General features: G+C 40.6%; 2 protein-coding genes across 4 annotated transcripts in view; one reads left to right on the top strand and one right to left on the bottom strand.

Annotated features, from left to right (window-relative positions):
- Nucleotides 1-609: 609 nt before the first annotated feature.
- Nucleotides 610-11,590, bottom strand: LOC138637101 (solute carrier family 26 member 6-like). Its single transcript, XM_069725584.1, has 19 exons — nucleotides 11,460-11,590; nucleotides 10,435-10,574; nucleotides 9,505-9,615; nucleotides 9,168-9,340; nucleotides 8,871-9,035; nucleotides 7,306-7,458; nucleotides 7,012-7,094; nucleotides 6,015-6,162; nucleotides 4,467-4,580; nucleotides 3,973-4,050; nucleotides 3,785-3,880; nucleotides 3,561-3,667; nucleotides 3,362-3,431; nucleotides 2,726-2,818; nucleotides 2,435-2,545; nucleotides 1,988-2,305; nucleotides 1,792-1,846; nucleotides 1,454-1,584; nucleotides 610-1,332 (listed from the first exon to the last, which is right to left on the bottom strand). The coding sequence occupies exons 1-19, from the start codon at nucleotides 11,588-11,590 to the stop codon at nucleotides 1,306-1,308; spliced, it is 2,304 nt and encodes a 767-aa protein (XP_069581685.1). The 3' UTR covers nucleotides 610-1,305.
- A 4,335-nt stretch (nucleotides 11,591-15,925) lies between these two features.
- LOC138636947 (kelch repeat and BTB domain-containing protein 12-like) overlaps nucleotides 15,926-21,428 on the top strand; it is a 6,210-nt gene continuing 707 nt past the window's right edge. The window contains exons 1-10 of one of the 3 annotated variants that reach the window (XM_069725349.1): nucleotides 15,926-16,078; nucleotides 17,053-17,291; nucleotides 17,449-17,630; nucleotides 17,757-17,889; nucleotides 18,220-18,453; nucleotides 18,574-18,932; nucleotides 19,019-19,292; nucleotides 19,977-20,124; nucleotides 20,219-20,416; nucleotides 20,649-21,428. The exon at nucleotides 20,649-21,428 is cut by the window's right edge and continues 707 nt beyond it. In XM_069725349.1, coding sequence (XP_069581450.1) covers nucleotides 17,118-17,291; nucleotides 17,449-17,630; nucleotides 17,757-17,889; nucleotides 18,220-18,453; nucleotides 18,574-18,932; nucleotides 19,019-19,292; nucleotides 19,977-20,124; nucleotides 20,219-20,416; nucleotides 20,649-20,797 — 1,851 coding nt within the window. In that variant the 5' untranslated portion in view covers nucleotides 15,926-16,078; nucleotides 17,053-17,117 and the 3' untranslated portion in view covers nucleotides 20,798-21,428. Of the gene's footprint in view, nucleotides 17,292-17,448; nucleotides 17,631-17,756; nucleotides 17,890-18,219; nucleotides 18,454-18,573; nucleotides 18,933-19,018; nucleotides 19,293-19,976; nucleotides 20,125-20,218; nucleotides 20,417-20,648 lie in introns of all 3 variants that reach the window. The other 2 variants (XM_069725341.1, XM_069725357.1) reach the window with 2 other exon arrangements.

Raw genomic sequence — 21,428 nt, 5'->3', positions numbered from 1 at the left:
AAAAAAAATTCCAAGAGACATTTGACACACAATTCAGCCATATGAAGCTTCTAACTGGCAAGTAAGTAATCAGTCAATGAAAACAGTGAGCAACAAGCTCTATAATTCAGAACACTTGCCATCAGTTTACATTGTAGCGGTTAATCCAATAAACAACACGTATCCCTGACATTTATCAGTGTTTTCTGCAGGTTGATTATTTATTTGTGGTGGTTCACCCTCGTGGCAGGAAGTCCTGACATCCTACTGATGTGCACTCCTGAGCTAATGTTTGATCAGGAAACTGTTCATAAGTTGGAACATACTAAACATGATTTCAAACCCATTTCCAACAAACACTCTTAAAAGTAAAAAGTAAATAAAAATGTAAAAGAATTATGGCTGTGGGCAGTTATCTTTGGTTGGGCCATCCAGTTCAATACATGGAAAACAGAGCATATTATTAAACCGTGTTTAGCTTCAATAACAGATGACACAATCCCGAAAATAGAAGGGAGCTCAAATGTCAGAGGAGTCAGACATGTGAATCCTGACTATAAATACACCCATGTTTTTTTTTTGTTTTTTTTTTAAGCTGATGCTCTTTTAAATTGGAGCAAATTTGGAGCAAATGAGGTGTAATGTAAAAAATTTAAAAAACAATGTCAATGGCACAATCATATCGGTGACAAATACTGTATTTACTTATCATTGATTCATTTCATTGATTAATTATGGGAGACATTTGGCTTTCCTCCTCTTTAAGAGTACAGACTGACAGACACACACATGCACGCACGCACACATCGGGGACTGTGTTCACAACAGCACCTCTCACATATGACTTTCCCCTCGCAGGCAACCTTTCACTCCCTCAGTACTCTCTCACACAGACTATAAATACAGACTCCTATTAGTCCAGTGTTACATTCTCCCACTCAACCCCCGCCCCACCGCTGTCTCACACACACACACACACACACACACACACACACACACACACACACACACACACACACACACACACACACACACACACACACACACACACACACCACAGAGCAAGAGAGCTGCAATGACGTATTGCTGGCTATCTCATTAGACGATATCATAAAAAGCCCGTAGCCATAGTAACGGCTCCCAGTATTTCCATGGCAACCGGCCGCCATGTCAAGGTGGTGCATTTTCTTCCACTGGAAGGGGAGGAGACAATGGCGACCAATAGTGAGCAATGAAACTGCCTGCAGCCTAACAGGAGGAGGGGGGTGAGGAGGAGGAAGAGGAAGAGGAATCTCGCGAGAGTTGAAACAATCTGACCCCTGCTGGTCACATCTTGATGTCGCAGTAAACATCCTGAAAATAAATTGTGAACATTTCAAGGCTGAGAGTTTGAAAATTTGAGAATATATTACAGCAATGATGAGTGATAAGATGAGAGATCTCAAGAGTGTAATGAATAGTGATGTCGACTCACAAGCATCAAGTCTGTCTGCCCCAGTTTCTTGAGAATATGAAGCACTGCATCATGAACTGTGAAAAACAGCCTGCTCTTTGGGATGGACTCTGAGAAGAAATCCGCCATTTCCAGCTGCTCCACGACACAGGCTAATATTTGACCACACAAACAGACAGAAAAACATGCATGACAATGAGAGACCATTAATGCATTAGAGGGAAAGTGTTTCGTGATTATACAAATAAATATTTATGTTCGACTGAGACCTTGATGGATTAATTATCAAAAGCTTTAGGGACTTGAATCTGCATTAAGGACATTAACTTTGCCTTCGTTCTGTCTGCTGTGTCCCTCACCTTGGCAGCCAGCTAAATAGACGTGCACATCAATCTCTCCAAAGTCCCTGAAAATCTGAAAGAAAAAGCATCATTTTATTGCAGCATTTACTCTTCAAATAATTACAGATGAACATGCATGCCCTCTGTTGTCACTTATTTGATATGTGATGATTCAATTATTCATTTGGACACAGACAGATCCTGGCACACATACATTTTTAAGTGTCTTTATAGTGACTGTGTCCACAAAGCTGGTTGTGGAAACGTCCAGGATGATGGTGTGCGTGCCTGATGCGCAGGCCTTTCCTTTCTCTTCATCGCTGTGGTGCGAAGCTTGGGTGATGCTGTCATCACCGTGGCAACCTGTGTCTGAGTCCGAGTCTGACAAGGTTGTGTCGTAATGGTAAGCCAAGTTTACTTGGCCTTTACTGGGGCCGTTTGGAGCCGTTTCTATCACGCTTAAGGCTACACCGCTCCCCTGACTGTGTCCCTTCGTTCCTGCAGGGACTTTCCTCCTGTTCATCTCAGACTCCTTCAAAGAGAATGATCCATTAGACAGGATGGAAAAGTAAAAACAACTATGAGAAACCTGCAAGTTGAAATTCATAACTGATTGGTATTATTCCAGAAGAATCAGTGGAACCTAAACCACGTTTAGTACTTGTTTCTTGGCCTCCTTGGTGGCTTTCTTTTTCTCTTTCTCTTCTTTACGCTTCTGCTTTGCATGTCGTTTCTTCTTTGCCGTCAGCAGCTTCCCGATTTCAATTCCACTCTGCACAAAAAGCCAAGCATAGCATTAAAGAGAGAGAGGAGAAAGTGAGACGAGTGGGAGAGATAATGAAAGCAATTAAGGTTGCTGTAGACGGCGAACAGTGATTACATCTTGTAACCAAATGCGCACACAGCCTCCTCACACACACACACACAGATATTCATAGACACATATACACACCTTCTCTTGCAGGACCTCTAAGTACATCTCAGCATTCGTGTAGTAGATAGTTGTAGATGAACGGAAGATTTTAATTCCTGGAATCTCTTTAGCCTGCGGGGACGAATCGGGAAGTAGAGGACTTCAGAAAGTTACACCCTGTTCTTCTCTCATTTGCTCTTTCTGCCTCCCCCCAAGTATCATTTGACTAAATGGAGCTCTTCTGCCACTTAATGATTGAAAGTAGATGTAACTCTATCTACAGAGTGCTCCTCTAAAAGGGTCTGTTGGACCAAATTGCAGGTCAAAATGCATATTTCCTCTTTTACACTTAGCATTTTAAAATGGTAGTTTTTTGGGTTTTTTTGCCCAGTTATTGAGATTTCTGTCACCACATGATAGATGTGAATTTGTTTGCGGTACTCATGAAACAATCCCGTCTCATAAGTGAGACCGGGAGTCTACAGCCACATTAGCAGCTCTGTGAAGCTGTGGTTAACATAAGCATGGCTAAATTGGCTGTCATGTTCACTACATTATTAACAGGTTGATGTTTAGCTGATGTGCTAAGGTTTAACATGTTTACCATCTTAGTTTAGTGTATTAGCGTACTTTTAACGTTCTGTGAATGAATACGAGTCTTTGCAGTATTCTTACCTGTCTGTAGGTGTCTGTGTCCAGATACAGGTCCGTGCCTGGGACGTTGCCCAAGATAGAGTAGCGAGGTCTGAAAAGTATAAAAAATGTCATTATTACAGTGATAACTAACCTGCAGTTCTGTGAAAAACTCACTAAAGTCCTCCATCATGTTTGCACATACATCAGTAAATAATAATAATAAGGGGTGTGTCGTTACACTTGTGTTCTGAAGATGAAGGTGAGCATGGAAAAGCCAATGGCGACAGCCAGACCCAGGTCCAGGTTGAGCAGGATGGTGCTTATGAATGTTACCAGCCACACCAGCTAGAGGGCAGCGTGAACACTGACAGTCAGTGGGGTCAGCAGTGCAATAAGATGCAGGCAGTATTCAACACAGTATTCAACTGAGCAGAATGAATGTCAAAGAGGATGAAGTCTCACCAGATCAACCTTGTTGGTCCTCCACAGCGTAGGTACATCCATGAATTGCTTAAACATTCCTTTCAAATTCACAAACACGATTGTGGACAGGACAGCCTGAGGAACAAATACAGATAAATTCCCACATACCTGCAGCCAGGAGAGATGTTGATTCTTAGTGAGACGTTATACAAGAAGCAGAGTGTTACCTTGGGGAGATCTTCAAAGAGAGCACCTATTTTCAAAACTGTGATCAGCACAATGATGGAGGAAATAACTCCCGCAACCTGACAAAACACAGACAGAGAAAAACACACTTACTGCACAATAAATGGTCTCAAGACAAACATAAGCTACACTGCTTTGCAAATGTTTTAGGGAAGTCAGAGGCTACGATTTTGATCCATCATGTAATACCATCAGGGAGGCGTCTGATTGGTCCCTAAATCCATAGAAGAACTGAAGTCCTCTAAGATGCAGGGAACAACCTGCCTGCTAACTGTTTAATTGGTGCTTTTTAAAAAGGAAATGGTGGCCACACCACATATTGATTTGATTCAGGTTTATCTCTGCACTTTGGAGGTAATTGATAAATTAAAAACTATTAATGACATTATTTTAGAAAATATTCTCACTTTACTTTTGGGACCTGAAACCTTTGACTAGCACTATGTTTGTGCTGCTGAATCACATATGTTTTTACCTGTGTCTTGCCCCCTGTGCTCTCCTGAACAAGACTGCGAGACAAGGAAGAAGTCACAGAGTAACACTGAAAAAACCCGCCGACAGTGTTACTAAGACCCAGGGCAACCAGCTCCTGGAAAACAGAACCAACAAGACAGACGGAATATTTTAGTTAAACATACACATGTTGGCAAAAAAAACAAAACAAGATCTTTCATCCAATTAATGACCTTTGATGTGCATGTGATCATGCCCTCCGTCGGCATTTGTCTGGAGTCTGTTGCTTTTGGGTCAGTTAACATGAATGTTCATTAACTTTAGAGCCAGGTCAACACATCATTGCCACGCTGAGAACAGCGGCCAGCTTATTTAAGACACTTGATTGCATAAAGCTTGTTGGGCATTAATGATTTAGCAGGCCGGCTCTTAGAGGGACTAAATGCTCCCAACCCGACTCTCTGCAGAGCAGAATGATCCCAATCACATGCCTCCGCAAGTGAGAGTGTGTGAACAAGTCTTTGTGTTACAGACAATGGTAAGAGGTTTTTAAAAATACATCTCTAAATGTGCGTGTAAAAAAAAAAAAAAGGCTCTTTCTTTGTGTGCAACTATTTTCAGAGAAACATTCATCATTTTTCCAGTAAACTGATGACATAACCTGATTTACCAGCAAAGGGTAGACAGTGAAGGTCAATCCAGGCCAATTTGCATTAAGGAGGAACCGATCAGAAGACCATGAATAAGCACATACTCTTCTGTACCTGGGATCCCATGTATCACCACATACAACTTGTATCTTTATTTTAATCAAACTGATGGAAAAATAATGAACTCATTATACTTGTCAAATGTTTGTCTATCTGTTGCACAACATGTTCCTATTGTCTCAGAAAAGATGTACTCATTTATCCGTTGCACAACATGGTTCTATAGTCTCAGTTACAACGTCTCTGTACCTTTGTCTTGTGACCTACGACCTCACTCAGTACTAGCTACAAAACCGGACATGCAAGAGGAAGTGGGGGTGACTGTCAACTGATTGTCACACTGTATAAAAGCTGAACTACGGAGGAAGGACTTTGAGCAATGCTGGACACCTTTCTTTGAGTGTACATGTATTTGCTCCTTCTTGCAAGAATACATGTCCGATATGTTTGATTTTGAATAAAGCCTCTGAGTAATTTTTCTAACACAAACATTTAATCACATCATTTATTCTTGTCAGATGTATAACAGCTAACTTGAGTCAAATCTTGATTGATATGTTGCAAATAAATTGCAAAATTTGTCACATTATGTCAAGCACAGGGAGAAGTTTGAGGGATTATACAGTAGTATTTGGAAATTGACCTGCATAATTACTGGTTCAATTGCATGTTTGGCCAACAAGTTATTCTTGTATTTGCAGTCAAGGCGAGGTTTAATTCAAGAGTAATGTCTAATATTAGGCCAAAGTTTTACTGCCTCCTGTTAGCAGTGAGTCAGTCATGTAGACAGGGGCTACAAGTATAACTCTATCAGCTCTTTATGAGTACCACATTGAGTTTGTGTGTTGTGTTTTCTTCACCTGATTGCTGTCCACCTTGTAGCCATGTTTGAGGGCAAATGTTTTGCCCAAAGAAATGTTGATGGCAAAGCCCACAATGGCCACAGCAAAAGCATCACCGATAACCTTTGAGAACAAAGAGGCATCTGGAGCACGAGGGGCCTTGAGCCTGGAGCCAGAGAGAAGGATGAATGGTTAAGGTTTGTGTTTTCCAGGACACACATGGCCCTTTTTAATAATGTGGAAATGTGGCACACCCAAAAATTTGACCACATTTATGTTAATTTATGATTTAATTTGTGATTGTTAATTTTTGGCAACTTAATATGTACAACGTGAGCTTAGGAATTCAGAATTACAGAATGTAATTTAAACACATGGACTGTACAGATCGAGGGACAGTAAAGAGTTGCAGCTCCTCAGGAGGAACTGTTGACACCGGAGCAGTTGCGCGCAGGTTGTTTTTAGGGTGTGACTCCCGCTCACTCCTCAGATGCAATCTGGGAAGAAGAACTGAATGCTTCCTGTCTTCATTGTTGCTGAACTTTACCTGTGTCCTACAGGATATTCATTTTTGTTGCTGTGGTACCATTCCTCGGACCCGTAACAGAAACACGCCGAACATTCAACCTTTGCTTGTACCAAAAATGTAATGTTCAGGTGCTCCCCTATTCTAACTTTAATGGCAAGAAACTTTTGTTTACAGTACGTGTCAATAATCCGCCGTTATATCTTCTGTTTACACCTCCCTGTTCTGTTACTTCCGGGGGAACCCTGCTCACTTAAGGATTCAACTACAGTAGCGTCTCGGAAGAAAAGAAGCATTTGGAAACTCACCAATACGATACAGACATTATTTCTGTGCAGCGTGTTACTTTCTGACACACAAATTTCTGACAACCATGAAATGTGTGATTTTTGTGTCTGTGATCTTGTAAACAGTCTTGTAAACAGCTACCCCGAGTTCCCCCTGACAAGCCTGTCTACTCCTCTTTTGTCTACACAAAGATGAACTTACCCACTGGGAATCTCTCCAACGACATCAATAAAGTATTTACTACTAAGTCCGCAGAAGTGGGTAATAATTGTTGCTCCTATGATCTGTTTAGAAAAAAAAAAAATTCAAAAGAAAGGTTATTTCAGTATCACAACATGGGATGAATCATTTCTTTCCACACTCTTTTTTGTGAGTGTAAAATAAGGTCAACAAACCCTCATTTCTGTATTGTGGTCAAGATGCCCCCTGCTGGACTAATAAATGAATACACCTGCTGTGTGAGCAGAAAAAAAAAAGAGTGAAGGGAGGACTCACAACTATGAGCTCTATAGGGACAGGCATAGGCAGCTTCTGTCTGTAGCAGCCATTGATTTCTTTGACCACAATGAGAACAGCGAGTGCCACCAGGCTGACCACCAGCTCTGGTACCTTCGTCTGAGGCAGCAGCCTGCAAAGATCCACCAGAGTCTGTGAGGAAAACAGTGGAGGAGAGAAGGAATGAACAGCAGAAGACCATTAAAAATCATAATCATAATGGACATATATTGTAGAAAGAAACAAGAAAGGCCTGCAATCTTTGCCACCTTGCTTCATCAAAGCAGAGGGAGTGGACACATCTTGAAATGTCAAACAATGCACAGCTCTGCAGTGCAACTAATCTGTAGACAAAGATGGGGTTTTTTTTGTTCATTTGAGACCGTTAAGTATATTTTTTCTTACTCAAGTAACCGACATTAATTTTTCTTTGATTCATATGTAGAAAAATAAGATGCTCAAGATACTTCCACGTCTCCATTGAAATGTATGGTGTTCCCGTCTATTTCATAAATAATTACGAGACATTTCTTCTTTCCACAATAGTTTTGAGTGCGTTTGTGACTAACACCACTGCAAGTATTCTGCTTTTATGCACATTAAATGTTCACCCTGAGTTACTTTGAAAAATGTTGATTGACAAAGGCAAAGCAACTGTGGCCCAGCAGGTAGACCGGGCTCTGGAGTAACTGCAGGTTTGCTCCTGTGTACAAATCAAAATTTCCTTGAACTAATTTGCTCCTGATTGTTAGGCAAGCACCTTCCTTAGCTCACTGTCATCAGGATGTGTATGTGTGTGCATGAACATGAGGCACATTGTGAAGTTCTTTGGACAAACGTGGGATATAAATTCAGTCCATTTACAGCGGATTTAGTCACTTTTGTAGCTTTTAACTGAAATGTAGCAAGAAGAATGTAACAAGTATATTGATATGCAAAAATCCATCAATTGCCAAAAAAAACAAAATATTTGTTCTGTAGACAAAACTTGACCTAAAGTCGATACACAACCATTACCCAGTAATATAAATACTTTACTCCACAATGATTTCTTCTCAGGTTTGTGAGGGCATGTGCAGTTGCACGTGTTAGGGCGGGTGAAATTATTTCTATACCTCCCATAATTCCCTGCTAGCTCCACCCAGCTACAATCAGATCAGCTGAGATCAGCTAGAGCAACTAAAACCCCATGCGTCAGTGTGCATGGCCTTTGAGTGCAATGAAACAAGTCGTAGAAAAAATGTGTATGAAGATCTGAATCAATAGCACAGCACTATACTTTACTTACTTGATTAGTTACCCAAAAAAAGGAGCAAGAACTACTAATACATTCACCGGAGGAGGACACGTTTACTGATGTAACTGGTCGCGCTGGAAATAATTTAACTGAATTGACTTTGTGACAATTCGTAGCTCATTACTTGTTTTGTAAAATCTTAAACTACAAAGCATAATATTTCCCTTGAAATCTAGTGAGGCAGAAGCAGCATGAAATGAAAGTGCAGAAGTGTAAGTAACTCAAAATTGTACCAAAGTGTGAGCTTTATAATGCACGACATACTTACATAAATGAGGGAGAGCGGACCAGTGAAGCGCAATGGTGTGACTCCAAACAGGTACTTGAGCTGGGAGACGCACACATGACACGCTGATCCTGTAGTGTAACCACGAATGAGCGGCTCAGACAAGTAGGTGACCACAAAACCAAACCTCACCACACCCAACAGGATCTTAAGAGGGGAAATTAGAGAGACTTGATCAAAAGTGGTGAGATATGACCTGAAAAGTTTCTCAATACCTCCATAAAGTCAAAGAGTTTTCAGTGTGGTCACATTAGACACGTGCACACATGAAACACACACCTGAAAGATGCCTGCCAAGACTGTGAGGGAACATGCTATCTGTACTCTGTAGGCGTCCCTTGCATCGATGTTCACACTTTCTGTCCCATTAGTCTCATTTTCAATAAAATCACTGTCTGGTCCCAGCCTTTCTGTCACACTCCCAATCATGATGCTGATCACAGCAAATGTACCTGGATAGACAAAACACAGGCATGTAAAACACACATATTAATGCTCAAAGACATTAGGAAGAATCAGTTTATCCATGTTGACAGTTTTTAAAATTGCATGTCTTTCCCTTTTTTTTAAATTTTTTTTTTTTATCAGAACCACTCACACACATGTTGCTACCCACCTATGGAGATATGTCTGGAAGTACCAAAAATGAAGTAGATCAGCACTGGGTAGAGGGAGGTGTAGAGTCCATACACTGGGCGCAGGGAAGCCAGAAGAGCATATGCCATACCTTGTATAAAAAACCAAAACTAATTGAATGAACGCTATAGACACCATTTTGTCTGTTTAAATTGTTAATGAAATTGTTTCACATTTTGAGAAATAATCTCTGTCTTAATAAGAGTGAGATGACTATATTGATACCACACTCATGTCTGCCCATTAAATATGAACCAGCAGAGACTCCACTGATACCCCAACTTGTCCTGTTTACATTAGGACAGAGCCAGGCTGGCTGTTTCTCCCTCTTCTAGTTTCTGTTTTAAACATTAAATACAGCTATGGCTTCATAATTAACAGACAGGTATGAGGGTGCTATCAATCTTCCCATGTCACTTTTGGTAAGAAAATAAGAGAATACGCTTCCTAAAATGTTGAACTATACCTTTAAAATGAGAGATTTGTGGACTGCCGGCTACGCTGTTTTTCATTTACTGGTCAATTTGGACATCTAAAATACATATTTAGGTGTTTATTATACTATATTTTTTTGTACTTGCAGCTGTAGATTTCTTTCAAACTCAAGAAAAGTTAGCATTAATGTATTCAAAGGTTGTTTTCTGATACGGGAGAACTGGAGTAAGCTCCACTTCAGTATCCCTTACATGCACCAAACTTTCTAGTATAATTTATGAAGATTTGTACAGAGTATATTATGCCACATTCACATATTCAAACACAAAACTTTAGATTTTTTTTTTTAGAAAAAAATAAAATTCTCTCCATATAAGTTATCAATGGGGAAAGTTCACCTGCAGTGTCATGCCTTAAGTTTCTAAGGTGGATCAACTCAGAGCTACCTCTTGTGTACACACTCATACATACAAACCCTGCGGCAGATGCATGATGCCCACGCTGCAGCCAGATATCAGGTCGCCCACGGCATTTTCTCTGAAGGAGTAACGAGGCAACCAGCCGAGAACGGGAATCCAATTTAGGAGTGTGAGCTTCAGCCTGGGCACTGAACACCTGCAACAATCCAGAAATCAATAAGATTCATGTTATAGTTTGTAATCCTGAAGTCACACACATATAGAATGTCAGTCTGGCTAGACGTGAAGGTTTTTTAGCTTTAGTCCTCTGGTTTGTGTGCAAGCGTTTTAATTTAGCTTGTTGAAGAGAGGCTGAAAACTGCAAAACACATTTTAGGTTTTTGACACATTTTAAAAACAATGAGACCAGTGAGAGTTGTGAATTGTAACACCTGCACCAGGTTTTATCAGCTGGCCTTGTAAAACAGTGACAGCCTGCATAACACCAGCATATTGGTATGCTACTGTTCACAGTCGTAACAAGTATTTGATATTAAAATGGAAGAATGCTGCCAGCAAAAACTAATATTGAATTTTCTTTTTCCAAGAAAGGCTTCAGAAACTGGTAAGTAAACAAATTGGGTCATATCCTGCTTTTCCGAAGATTACCATTCATTCATTGAGTTAGTTGAAGTGAATATATTTGTTCTTAAAATATGCCCCGTGATACTATGCTTGTTCAGTGGTTTTTAAGAGTCTTATATGATCTATCACGGGTCATTAAAAAAGATACCAACTGACTAAAACGGAGAACTTTGACTCGGATTAAATTATTGGTCAGATGTTTTTTAATTATAAATCCCTCAACTTTGTGATAACAAGCCAGTTAAGCAACTAAAAACACAGAAACCACACACACATTTAAACACACACACATTCATTCACGACTCCATCATTCATTCATGAGTCACTTTTAAGAGGTTCAGTGAGCAGTTAGAGGCTCAGTAAAGCCACATATACACCAAAGCACATACACTTATAATCTTGAAAATATTATATTTGTTTGTCAGTTTATCACCTCCTTCCCCCGTGTCTGTTTTACCTCAGAGACTCTTTCACCCGTTCACCCAAGGTGGGTTTTGTGGACCACATTCCTTTTTGTGCTACTTCATCCAGACGTAACTCATCCAGAACCTCCCTGTGCACAAAATAATCCTTCTCCTCTATCTCCATGTCTGTCAGAAAATTCAGCAGGTCTTCGTGAAGCTGGTGTCTGTAGTTCCTGCTTTTCTTCCCGAGGGTCCTCTTGATTCGGAGGAGCAGCCACAGGTGTCACCACTGTGCAGTGAGAGTAAAGCCACCTCTTTTTGGATTGTGGGTGTGGCTGTTCCTTTCCTGTCCCTATAAGAGGACAGTCATTACCCCACATGTCCCAGTTCTGTATACAAGTATAACATGTGTTTGTGTGTGTTGGCCTACAGGGATTAACTTGGAGAAAATAGGCTGGAAGGCTCCACTTTGGTAAATCCTAAAAAAACTGTAAAAATGGTAAACATGTCCCTGAGAGACACACTGAAACACAGCAGCTGATAAACGGTGAACCATATGGTAATGCATATGCGTTAACACACACACCTGGTGATAATTACCTAGTCCTGTGTTATAGAGTAAAGTTTGTATAGGGCTTTTTCTAAATAAAGCACACTCCTCTTTTACTTGTGGAGCTGTGCTGGTTGGGGTTGTGTGTATGTGTCAGAGGCATCTTATCTTTATGGCTATCTAGCTTCACTCACTCAGGAGATAAAGAACCAACATTGTAATTGTCAGCAGGAAGGTTGTGGTTGTGGTTTTTTTCTTGTTGCTCTGGCTGTGTGAACAGGAGAATGATGTGCTATAAAGTTTGAGAGAAGCAGGTTTAAGAAGGTTAAACTAATGCAGAAGAACTGATGTCAAATCTGACAAGAGACAATACTCTGTTGACAGTCTTTTGCCATGAGAAAATTTGAAAAACGTAATGCTAGAGTTGTTAACACTGCCAGCAAAATGAATGGAAATACCTAGAATTAGTTGAGGTATTTAAATCTTATTGGCGCTGAGAAAGCCAGGTATACCCACTCATATTCGGCATGTTTGCTGCCCATTGGGACTAAATGGTCCACAAAAAGAATAAAAGTATTTTTTATCTCTCTCGTAATTATTTTCTCAAATCTTTTAGCATCACTGTTTTACTGGAACACACCTTGCACAGCATATCAGTGAATTACGTGTGGCAAGACATCCTGTACAAGAGTTGTTTTTTTATGGTTTTCCTCAGTGGTTTATGTTTAACATGTTGTCCTCAACAGTTTATGTTTTAATGGTGTTTTTACTGATGAGGAGGAGTGCTTGAAATAGAAAAAAATTCCCATTGACTATCAATGGGAAATACAGTTATACAGATTGGATTTATTTAGTTGTATTTGATCTTATTAAAGTAATGGGAAAAGTTTGTCTCACGGTATACCTTCTGTTTTAGATAATAATTTCAAGAGCCCAAATTTAACGTTTCGCTTCTGCAGCACCACAGTTGAAAATGACTTTCTATGTGCTTTCAATTCTTGAAAATATATATTTATGTTGTCTTTTAAAAAATGGAGTGTTTCCAAGCCTCTTCAGGTTCTTGTGTTATCCAGTGACCAAAGGCAAAACAATCACCGTCACAGGTCCATAACATTTACGTAAAGGAGCAACTCACTCACAGAAGGACACTTCACTCAAATAACTAACACCAATAAATGAGTGTTGGACATACCAGGAAACATTTTTACACATATTAACCCCAGACCATGTTACACACATGTAAATGTGTGCTGTTAAAACCTGAGAACATTTTAATGACCAAGCACAGCTAAAAGAATAACCACTAATAACTGTGAACACATACATTCAAATCTAAGATGAAACTCTGCACACAACTGTTGCCAAGCGTATACATAAAAGACCTGACTAAGTCTGTTATTACACAGTTAAAGGTTCATACTTGTTGTTTTTTGGATCAAAACACGTTTGATGTGTAGGTTTGATCCTTATATTTGATCTCACTTGACACTACTTTTATAAAAGTTTGTCAGGTTTGTGGGATGCTGGGATGTGTCCAATACAATACATGATACCAAAGAACAGCCTTGTGCATTTGTTCCAAAACTCAAACATGTGAATGTTTTTTGGGGGTTTTGTTTTGGTTTTTTTGCAAATCAGAATTTGAATTTATTCAATTTATCTGACACCTTCCTAATTTTTCCACGTACCCCTAGGCATGAGTATTTCCTGGCATCGACAACTCCCTGCTTGAAAATCACCTCTGTAGTTTTTTGTTATTTGAGTGTGTCATATGTAGTTCTAATTGTTGTGTAGCAAATGTGTGCATACATGCAAGTAGAGGTCTAGATTCAGTGTCCTTACTTTCTTTAAAATACAGTATTTGTTGATCTGAATGTTCATGCATTCACTTACTAAAATTGAGCAACACCAACGCATTATGAAACTAACTATGCACGTGTTTCACAGCATAAATAGAATAACTAGGCTGAGACTATTCACAAACTGAGCGTGATTAACTGAGCGTGAGTCTTCCAAATACAGGATGCTGCTGCAACCTACCTTTCTTGTATTAACTTATCAAAAGGCAAATAGAGAGATAAATCATTTAACTGATGGGATGATGATTAAGTGTTATGTGGGTTATATGTTAAGAGATAACCTGTTAAGGGTTGTAGATTTTGTTACGGCCTTGAAGTCAGTTTTTTTCCTTACCTAGTTGCTAAAACAGAAAAGAAAAGAAAAGAAAAGAAAAGAAAAGAAAAGAAAAGAAAAGAAAAGAAAAGAAAAGAAAAGAAAAGAAAAGAAAAGAAAAGAAAAGAAAAGAAAAGAAAAGAAAAGAAAAGAAAAGAAAAAGAAAGGACAAAATGAGATGAGAGACTGGAGAAAATATAAAATAAGCATGCTACTCACAGGTAAATATATATAAATGTCACATAAAGACTTTTAAGCAGGTATTACATCTTATTTTAGCATGTTAACATTGTAACATATGCTAATTAACATTAAAGAGAAAGTATAGCCGAGTCTAACGGACGCGTCATCTCCAAAAGTTTTGTTCTGAATAAAATGGGAGGGGATCATCAGCGAAATTTAAATTCATCCTAAGGGGGCATGAGTAGTATTTGATGGCAACCTTTCCAATAATTGTTGAGACATGTCACTTAATTATTAATTTCAAATGTAAACCTCATGGTTGCACAAGAGGAAAAGTCAGAGAATCAACAAAGTCTTCATGAAACAGTTTTAAAATGTGCTTATACTGCATATGGACGTGGATTATTAAAGTCAAATTAGCAATTTTCAAAAACAATTTTATAGTTTCTTTCACTTCATAAGTACCTTCAGATCCATACATGTATTCTGAGGCCTTCCCGAGGTAAACATGAGGCCTAACGTCCAGATGAAGAGCTGGGATCAGAGCCAGTAGGCTGACAGCGCTTTCTGCCACAAACACATGCAAGAGCACGTTTCACAAATGGAGACAGGTCCATGTATCCACATCCTGACCTGGTGTCATTGATTAATCCACACCCCCTGTAAACTGCAGGGACCACATTGCTTTCTTCCCACTGTTGTGTAATACAGTATGCTCGACTGTGCATGTTGGAGAACAATTAGCCTGAAACACTGTACGGCTATCCATGTCTCCTTCAGTAACCTGTCCAGGAAGCAGACACATATGGACCTTTGTGAATGTTTGACTGTGTGTTTAGTTCTGGCTCTCGTCGCTTGTCCAAAGACCCCCGTAAAACCGCTTAGAGCAGTCATCTGCATCAGCAGTGTTTTGAGCATAGCTATTTTCTGTAGCAAACAACTGTGTGGCAGTAAAATGTGCTACCAAGCATATTAAAACAAAGGTGTTTATACAAATTTACCACTGAAGTTGAGTTTAGAACAGATTGTGATAATGCTGGTTCCCTCTGTGTGAGCCATGGGATATTTGTGCAAACCCCATCTAGCTGTTGGTATATTTCATGTTTTCCATCTGGTTTTGCTTGCCTGTGTGTGCATATATGAATTTACATAAATGGATGAATAGGTTTGTGTATCATTAGAAGTGAGAAACAACTTGGTTGGAGCAAAACCAGACGGATGTGAGTTGGATATGAGGAGGTCTGAGAGGCAGAATGACAGAAATATTATGACATTTAAAGAACAGAGATGAGAAACTGACTGACAAAAAAAAGTAGGCAGAAAGATCATTAGGCAAGTATAGTGACGTTAAGATTATAAATGCGGGATTTGACAGCGTGAGAAAGCAAAAATTACATAGAAAAATAGAGCAGCTGGAAAAGTACCTGTTCACCCAAGGAACAATGAAGATAAGGGAACAGATCTTCCTCATTTAATCTATAAATAAGCCCCATGTTTGAATGAGCATAAGGACTGACTGCACAGCCACCTCTCGAAACCTGAACAGACCAACAGCTCCACCAGGATTTGCTGATCTATTTTAAACTTTATTTTTTAACCAGTGAGCATGCAACTGCCCCCAGTCCCTGGCAGCAAATAGCACAGAACACGAGACAGATCTGCAAGCAAACAAAAATAAACCAGCCTATGTTGTAGCTAGTTTAAGGCATCAAGACTCATGTCATCTCAGTTCAGAAACTTCTAAATCTTGGCCTTTGGACACCACTGGTATGGTCGTTTTTCTGCATGTGATTAGCTAAAGTCATGCTATCATGCTACTCACACTGTGACCTGCCTCTGCATGTCTGTGAGCTGACCTGTGTATGTTTAGCTCATCCACTGACAGCGTCATTTTCGAATCCACAAGCATGTGAATTGGTGGGCCAGCTAGTACGGGGCAGAAACAGTTAAAGATACTGGTTTAAGGTAGGTAGTGTATTAGTCTGTGATTAAATGATGTGAAATATTAGAAACATCTTAATTCTGCCTCTTTTGTCAAATCCATTGGTCTCTTTTGTGATTGGTATTAGGTTACAGGTTAAACTGATGCGTAAAACCCAAGATGGTTTTATATGCAGCCCCTCACTTGTGTGAAAAAACACGTGTCCATAGTGTTTTTGTATTATTGTGACCATGTGATTGGTTGGGAAAACTCACTCGTGTGAAACAGCTGGTTGTGATTCATTAGCTCAGCTGGTGGAAACAGAAAGTGAACCAAATGTACTCTGTACAGGAATCCAGCCCACTAAAGATTATCATACAATCATTCAGCCTTCAACCTTTACCTGAGCAGACATTTTTCTTTCAAATTCAAATTTTTGTTCAGATTGTAATACAGTGAAACTGGTTAAGCCCCAGTTGCAAATCACACAAAGATTACAAAACAAATGGAAACTCAATGTTTAGCTGTCCCCTCTGTTTGAGTTTTAAATGATGTGACAAGATTTGAAACTCCAGAATAAAATAAATTTGTAACATCAGGGTTTGTATTTGGGGAGAGAACCCTTTTTTCAGATGTGAATCAAAAAACAATGACCTGGTAAAAAAAATATAGTGCACATTACTGACCTTTAGTTGATCCAGGTTTGAAACAGTACAAGCGCAGTGGTGTAAAGTCACGAGGAACATTTCACAAAAGTGTGTGTACATCAAACTCTCCCTGATGCTCTTTCTTATTATTCTTTCTGATGTGTTTGTCATAGATTTTCCACAATGTCGCTCTCTCTGTGCTGACAGTAGTGGTGCCGACATCCAGAACAGTGAATCCATGGATGAGACTGAAGTGCTGCAGCCTGCTCAGGCAGAGCATGGCTTACTCCTCCTCAGGCAGCTGGAGAGGATGAGAACATCTGAGGAGCTCACTGATGTGCTGCTGCTGGCAGAAGGCATTCCCTTTCCTTGCCACAAGGCGGTGCTGTCGGCATTCAGTCCTTACTTCCGGGTGAAGTGGCCATGCACAGGACATGTTGGAAGTTGTTGAGGACAATTAAAGATGATGCAACATGCATGTTGCAGAACTGCTCAGCAAATGTGTTGATGATGCAATGAGACTGTAAATGTACTTATGTTTCATTATTTTTGTAAATCATTGTGTCCAGGCCATGTTTACATGTGGTCTGAAGGAGACCCGAGGAGGAGAGGTTCCTCTCAGAGATACTCCTGCCCAGAGCCTGGAGCTGCTACTGGACTACATGTACCGTGCTGAACTCCCCCTTTCAAATTGCAACATCCAGGGAGTGGCTGCTGCTGCCTTCTTGCTCCACATAGATGGAGCCTTCAGGTTGGTTTAGGAACTGCGATGATTAATCCATTAAACTAAGATTAACAGATGTACTATATTAGTGGCCTATAGAAGAAGTACTGATAATTGTTTGTTCCCATCCTCTCTTTCTTATTACTGAGTTAGGTTGTGTCAGAGCCACATGGAGGCCCGAATGGACCCATCCAACTGTGTCGGTCTGTACCACTGGGCCAGAGACCTGGGGGCAAGCAGTCTGGCTGACTGTGCCTTCAGATACCTCTGTCAACACTTTGCACAGGTGGGGCATTCAGTATAACCAGTGTCAAATGCTCTCTCATCTGGAGCTTTATTCATTCCTGGCTCCATTAATGAAAATAACTATATGTCAATTTAAGTCCCCTTGGATCAGGCTGCTTTAACTTTGACATACTGAAGCTGGGTAATTTTTCCAGTCATCCCCACTTTTTTCAGCTTCTTAACACAGGTGTAGAATTACTATTGGAATTTAAAATGTTGTTTTGATGCAGCTTTTCAACAATCTTGGCCACCATCAACTAGACCATTGTTTTTCTTTTTTTCTATTTCATTGTTTTGGTTTTTGCTCCCTTCTTTATCCTGCCCTCTCCAGGTGTGTGAGGAAGAAGAAGTGCTTGAGCTGGATGCCCAGAGTCTTGGTGATCTGCTTGGTTCAGATGACCTCAACATATCGCAGGAGGAGGTTGTGCTGCAGCTGGTGTTGCGTTGGGTCGAGAAGCGCAGGGGTGACTCGCATAGTGAAGCACAGGCTGTGGAGTTACTCAGGCGTGTCCGGCTGGAGCTTGTGGACCCTGGATTTCTCCGTAAAGCAAGGAGAAGAAACCCGGTGAGAAGGGATGGGAGGGTCCTAGTACTTGTAGTAATAGTAATAAAAGTCAAACTCCTTATCCACATTTATCATGAGATAGGTAGTCAGACTTTCATGTTTATTCAATAAATATTCCAGGTGCTGCTGCGGGATGCTGAGTGCTTCGGGATGATTGATGCAGCTCTCCAGACCTCAGGTCTCTGTGAGACATCAGCTCCACCTCGCCCGGCTCTTCGCTATGGCATGGAGACTACTGACCTCCTGCTCTGTCTGGGTGGAGTGAATTCGGAGGGAGTGCCTGCCCGACGTGGAGGACTTGCTGACCTCAGTTTTTGCTTTGACCCCTATGGTAGAAAGATTTATTACGTCCCCTCTCCACTGAGGGGCTGTGGTGGTATGGGACAGATCACAGCAGGAGCAGTGACACAAGACAACAACATAGTGGTGGCCATAGAGGCAGAGGACCAACACAGGATGAAGAGGGTTGATATCTATAGGTGTGTGTGCGCTCTTATATAATTAATAAGCATTATTTTTGAAATGGGACTGCATTGAAAATCTGAACTGCCTGTTTATGTTCCAGGTACAATAATTCAGAGGAGAACAGCTGGGTGGAGTTGTGCTCAGTAGCATACAGGGACATGTATGCTTTAGGGCTGGTAGGCGACGCCCTGTATTTGATAGGCGGCCAGATGAAAGTGAGAAATCATTACGTCATCACAGACAGCGTGGAGAGATGGTCCCTGAAGAGAGGAGGCAGCTGGCTCAGCTTCGCTCCTCTGCCTGTTCCTTTAGCCTGTCACTGCGCTGTGAGCCTAAAGGAGCATCTGTACGTGCTGGGGGGCTGGACACCACAGGTACACTGGCCTGTCAGTAAAAATAGCTTTTTATCAAATGGTAGGTGTGCAGAAGAGGAAGGCACCAATGCGTCCATGACCAAGAAGAGGCTGGTTCACTATCAGGTTCAGAATGGCCAGTTGAGCAAACAGACAAAAACTGATTTAACCCGCAGGTATAAAAAAAAGGATCCATTATTTAAGGCCTCTGAAAACCTTTTTTAATTTTATTCTCCTTCTTAAACCTGCAATGCAGAACCAGCTACACACTCTTGACTGAGATGATAACACAGCACAGGAGTGTACAGAAATTGGCAGGAAACTTAACAATAGCAGGAAGTAAAAGTACAAATAATACTGAAGGTGGATTACTTACAAAATAATACAGGAAGTTAAACACAGACTCAAAAAGAGATGTCACCTTGTCAGTTAGCAGCATCCAAAGATTGCCCTTTGTCCACAACAGGCACTCTGAGATGATGTAATTTACAACATACTTCATGCCATCGAAATTTACATACAAAATCCTGAATAGCATTAAATCTACTCAGTGGTTTAAATTCAGATGCTGGAAGATTGACTTTAACGTGTCTTGTGGGCCTTTTTTTCCTTCACTGTTTCTCCAATGCTGCTTCTCATCTCTCTGTTATAATTTTTTGTCTTTTTTTCTTCCCTATGCCTCAGTGTCTCTTCTTGTTCCCTCAGGATCACCCAGATGATGAGCCTGACAAGCTGAGTAATCGAGTATTTCAGTTTGACCCTGGCAAAGACAGGTGGACAGAGTGTGCCCGGATGAAGTACTCCAGGTACCGCTGTGGCTCTGCTGTCCTCAATGGAGAAATCTACGTATTAGGTCAGACTTTAAGACTGTATTCCTGTGTATAGTCCTGTATTAGTATTACTTTATATTCTGCATTGGAGCAAGATGATGTATGTGTGCATTTCAGGTGGTATAGGATGTGATGGAGAGGACCGTGGACAATCACGTCGTTGTCTGAGTTCTGTGGAGATCTACAACCCTGATACAGACACCTGGAGGGCCGGACCGACTCTCCCCACATCCCTACTTTCCCTTCGAAGCAACGCCTCCAACATCGGAGAAGTGGCGGGAAAGCTCTACCTCTGTGGATACTACAAAGGGGCCGGTCAGTTATTGATTGCCTGTCAGTTATATTGAGTATATTTAGCAGCATCTTTTCTGCATAGTCTCTAACATTTTTATCAGATTGACTTTGGAGGAAATGGCTATCCCTCAAACACAAGGAACACTTTCTGTTTGCGTCAGAGTTAGAAAATTGCGGCTAACTGATGAGGCAGTGCCTCTGGAAATTAGATTTTGGTCAGCCATCACTTACATAAATTCTCCCATGGCTGCAGGTCGTCATGAGATCATCACCAAGGAGATTTTGGAATTGGACCCTGCGGACAATGTGTGGACGGTGGTGGAAAGACGAGCAGCCATGCACGACAGCTATGACGTCTGTCTAGTGGCTAATCTCAATCCTCGAGACCTCCTCACACCCTAATGCATTTTCTCCTGACTCTATGGGCAACAGTTCTTGGACCCGGTATGTGCGGGAAGTGGACATCTGTTCTGTAAAACTCATAAAGATTCTCAACTTGGATTCACTCCTGTATTTTAAATGTATCAACAACAGGGTCAACATACACGTGAAATCTGGACATCCACTTGGGTGCTGTTTTGTTCTGAAAGTCAGACTTCCAAAAGAAAGAAAACTGTACATGTTTGTAAGGCTCTATCTAAGATGTCGCTATCCTTAAATCATTAATCCTTAAATCATTAATCCTTCTCATCTTCCACCACGGTTAAGGTTTGATTACGTCGCGGAAATTTAAACGATGTAAATAATTTCAGTATTTAAAGGAAAATGTAAAGACTGTTTGAATTTAATAGTTCACAATTTTGGGAAATATGCTAATTTGCTTTTTTTTTTGTCTGGAGTTAAATGGGAGAAATGTTAGTACTCTCATGTCTGTCTATTAAATTTGACGCTGCTGTGGGGAGACAAGTTAGCTTAGTGTAAAGACTGGAAATGGTGGCAAACAGCTGACCTGACTGTGAAAATGTAGAGCAAACACTTCACCTCTAAAGCTCACTCATGAACATTTTATCTGTCTTACTTTTAATGGACTCCT

Source organism: Brachyistius frenatus, unplaced genomic scaffold (assembly GCF_029030835.1).
Source record: "Brachyistius frenatus isolate BFR_SWC_R1_liver_20210118 unplaced genomic scaffold, ASM2903083v1 Contig_6, whole genome shotgun sequence".
NCBI classification, from domain to species: domain Eukaryota; kingdom Metazoa; phylum Chordata; class Actinopteri; family Embiotocidae; genus Brachyistius; species Brachyistius frenatus.
This window is presented reverse-complemented; position numbering and strand designations above follow the sequence as displayed.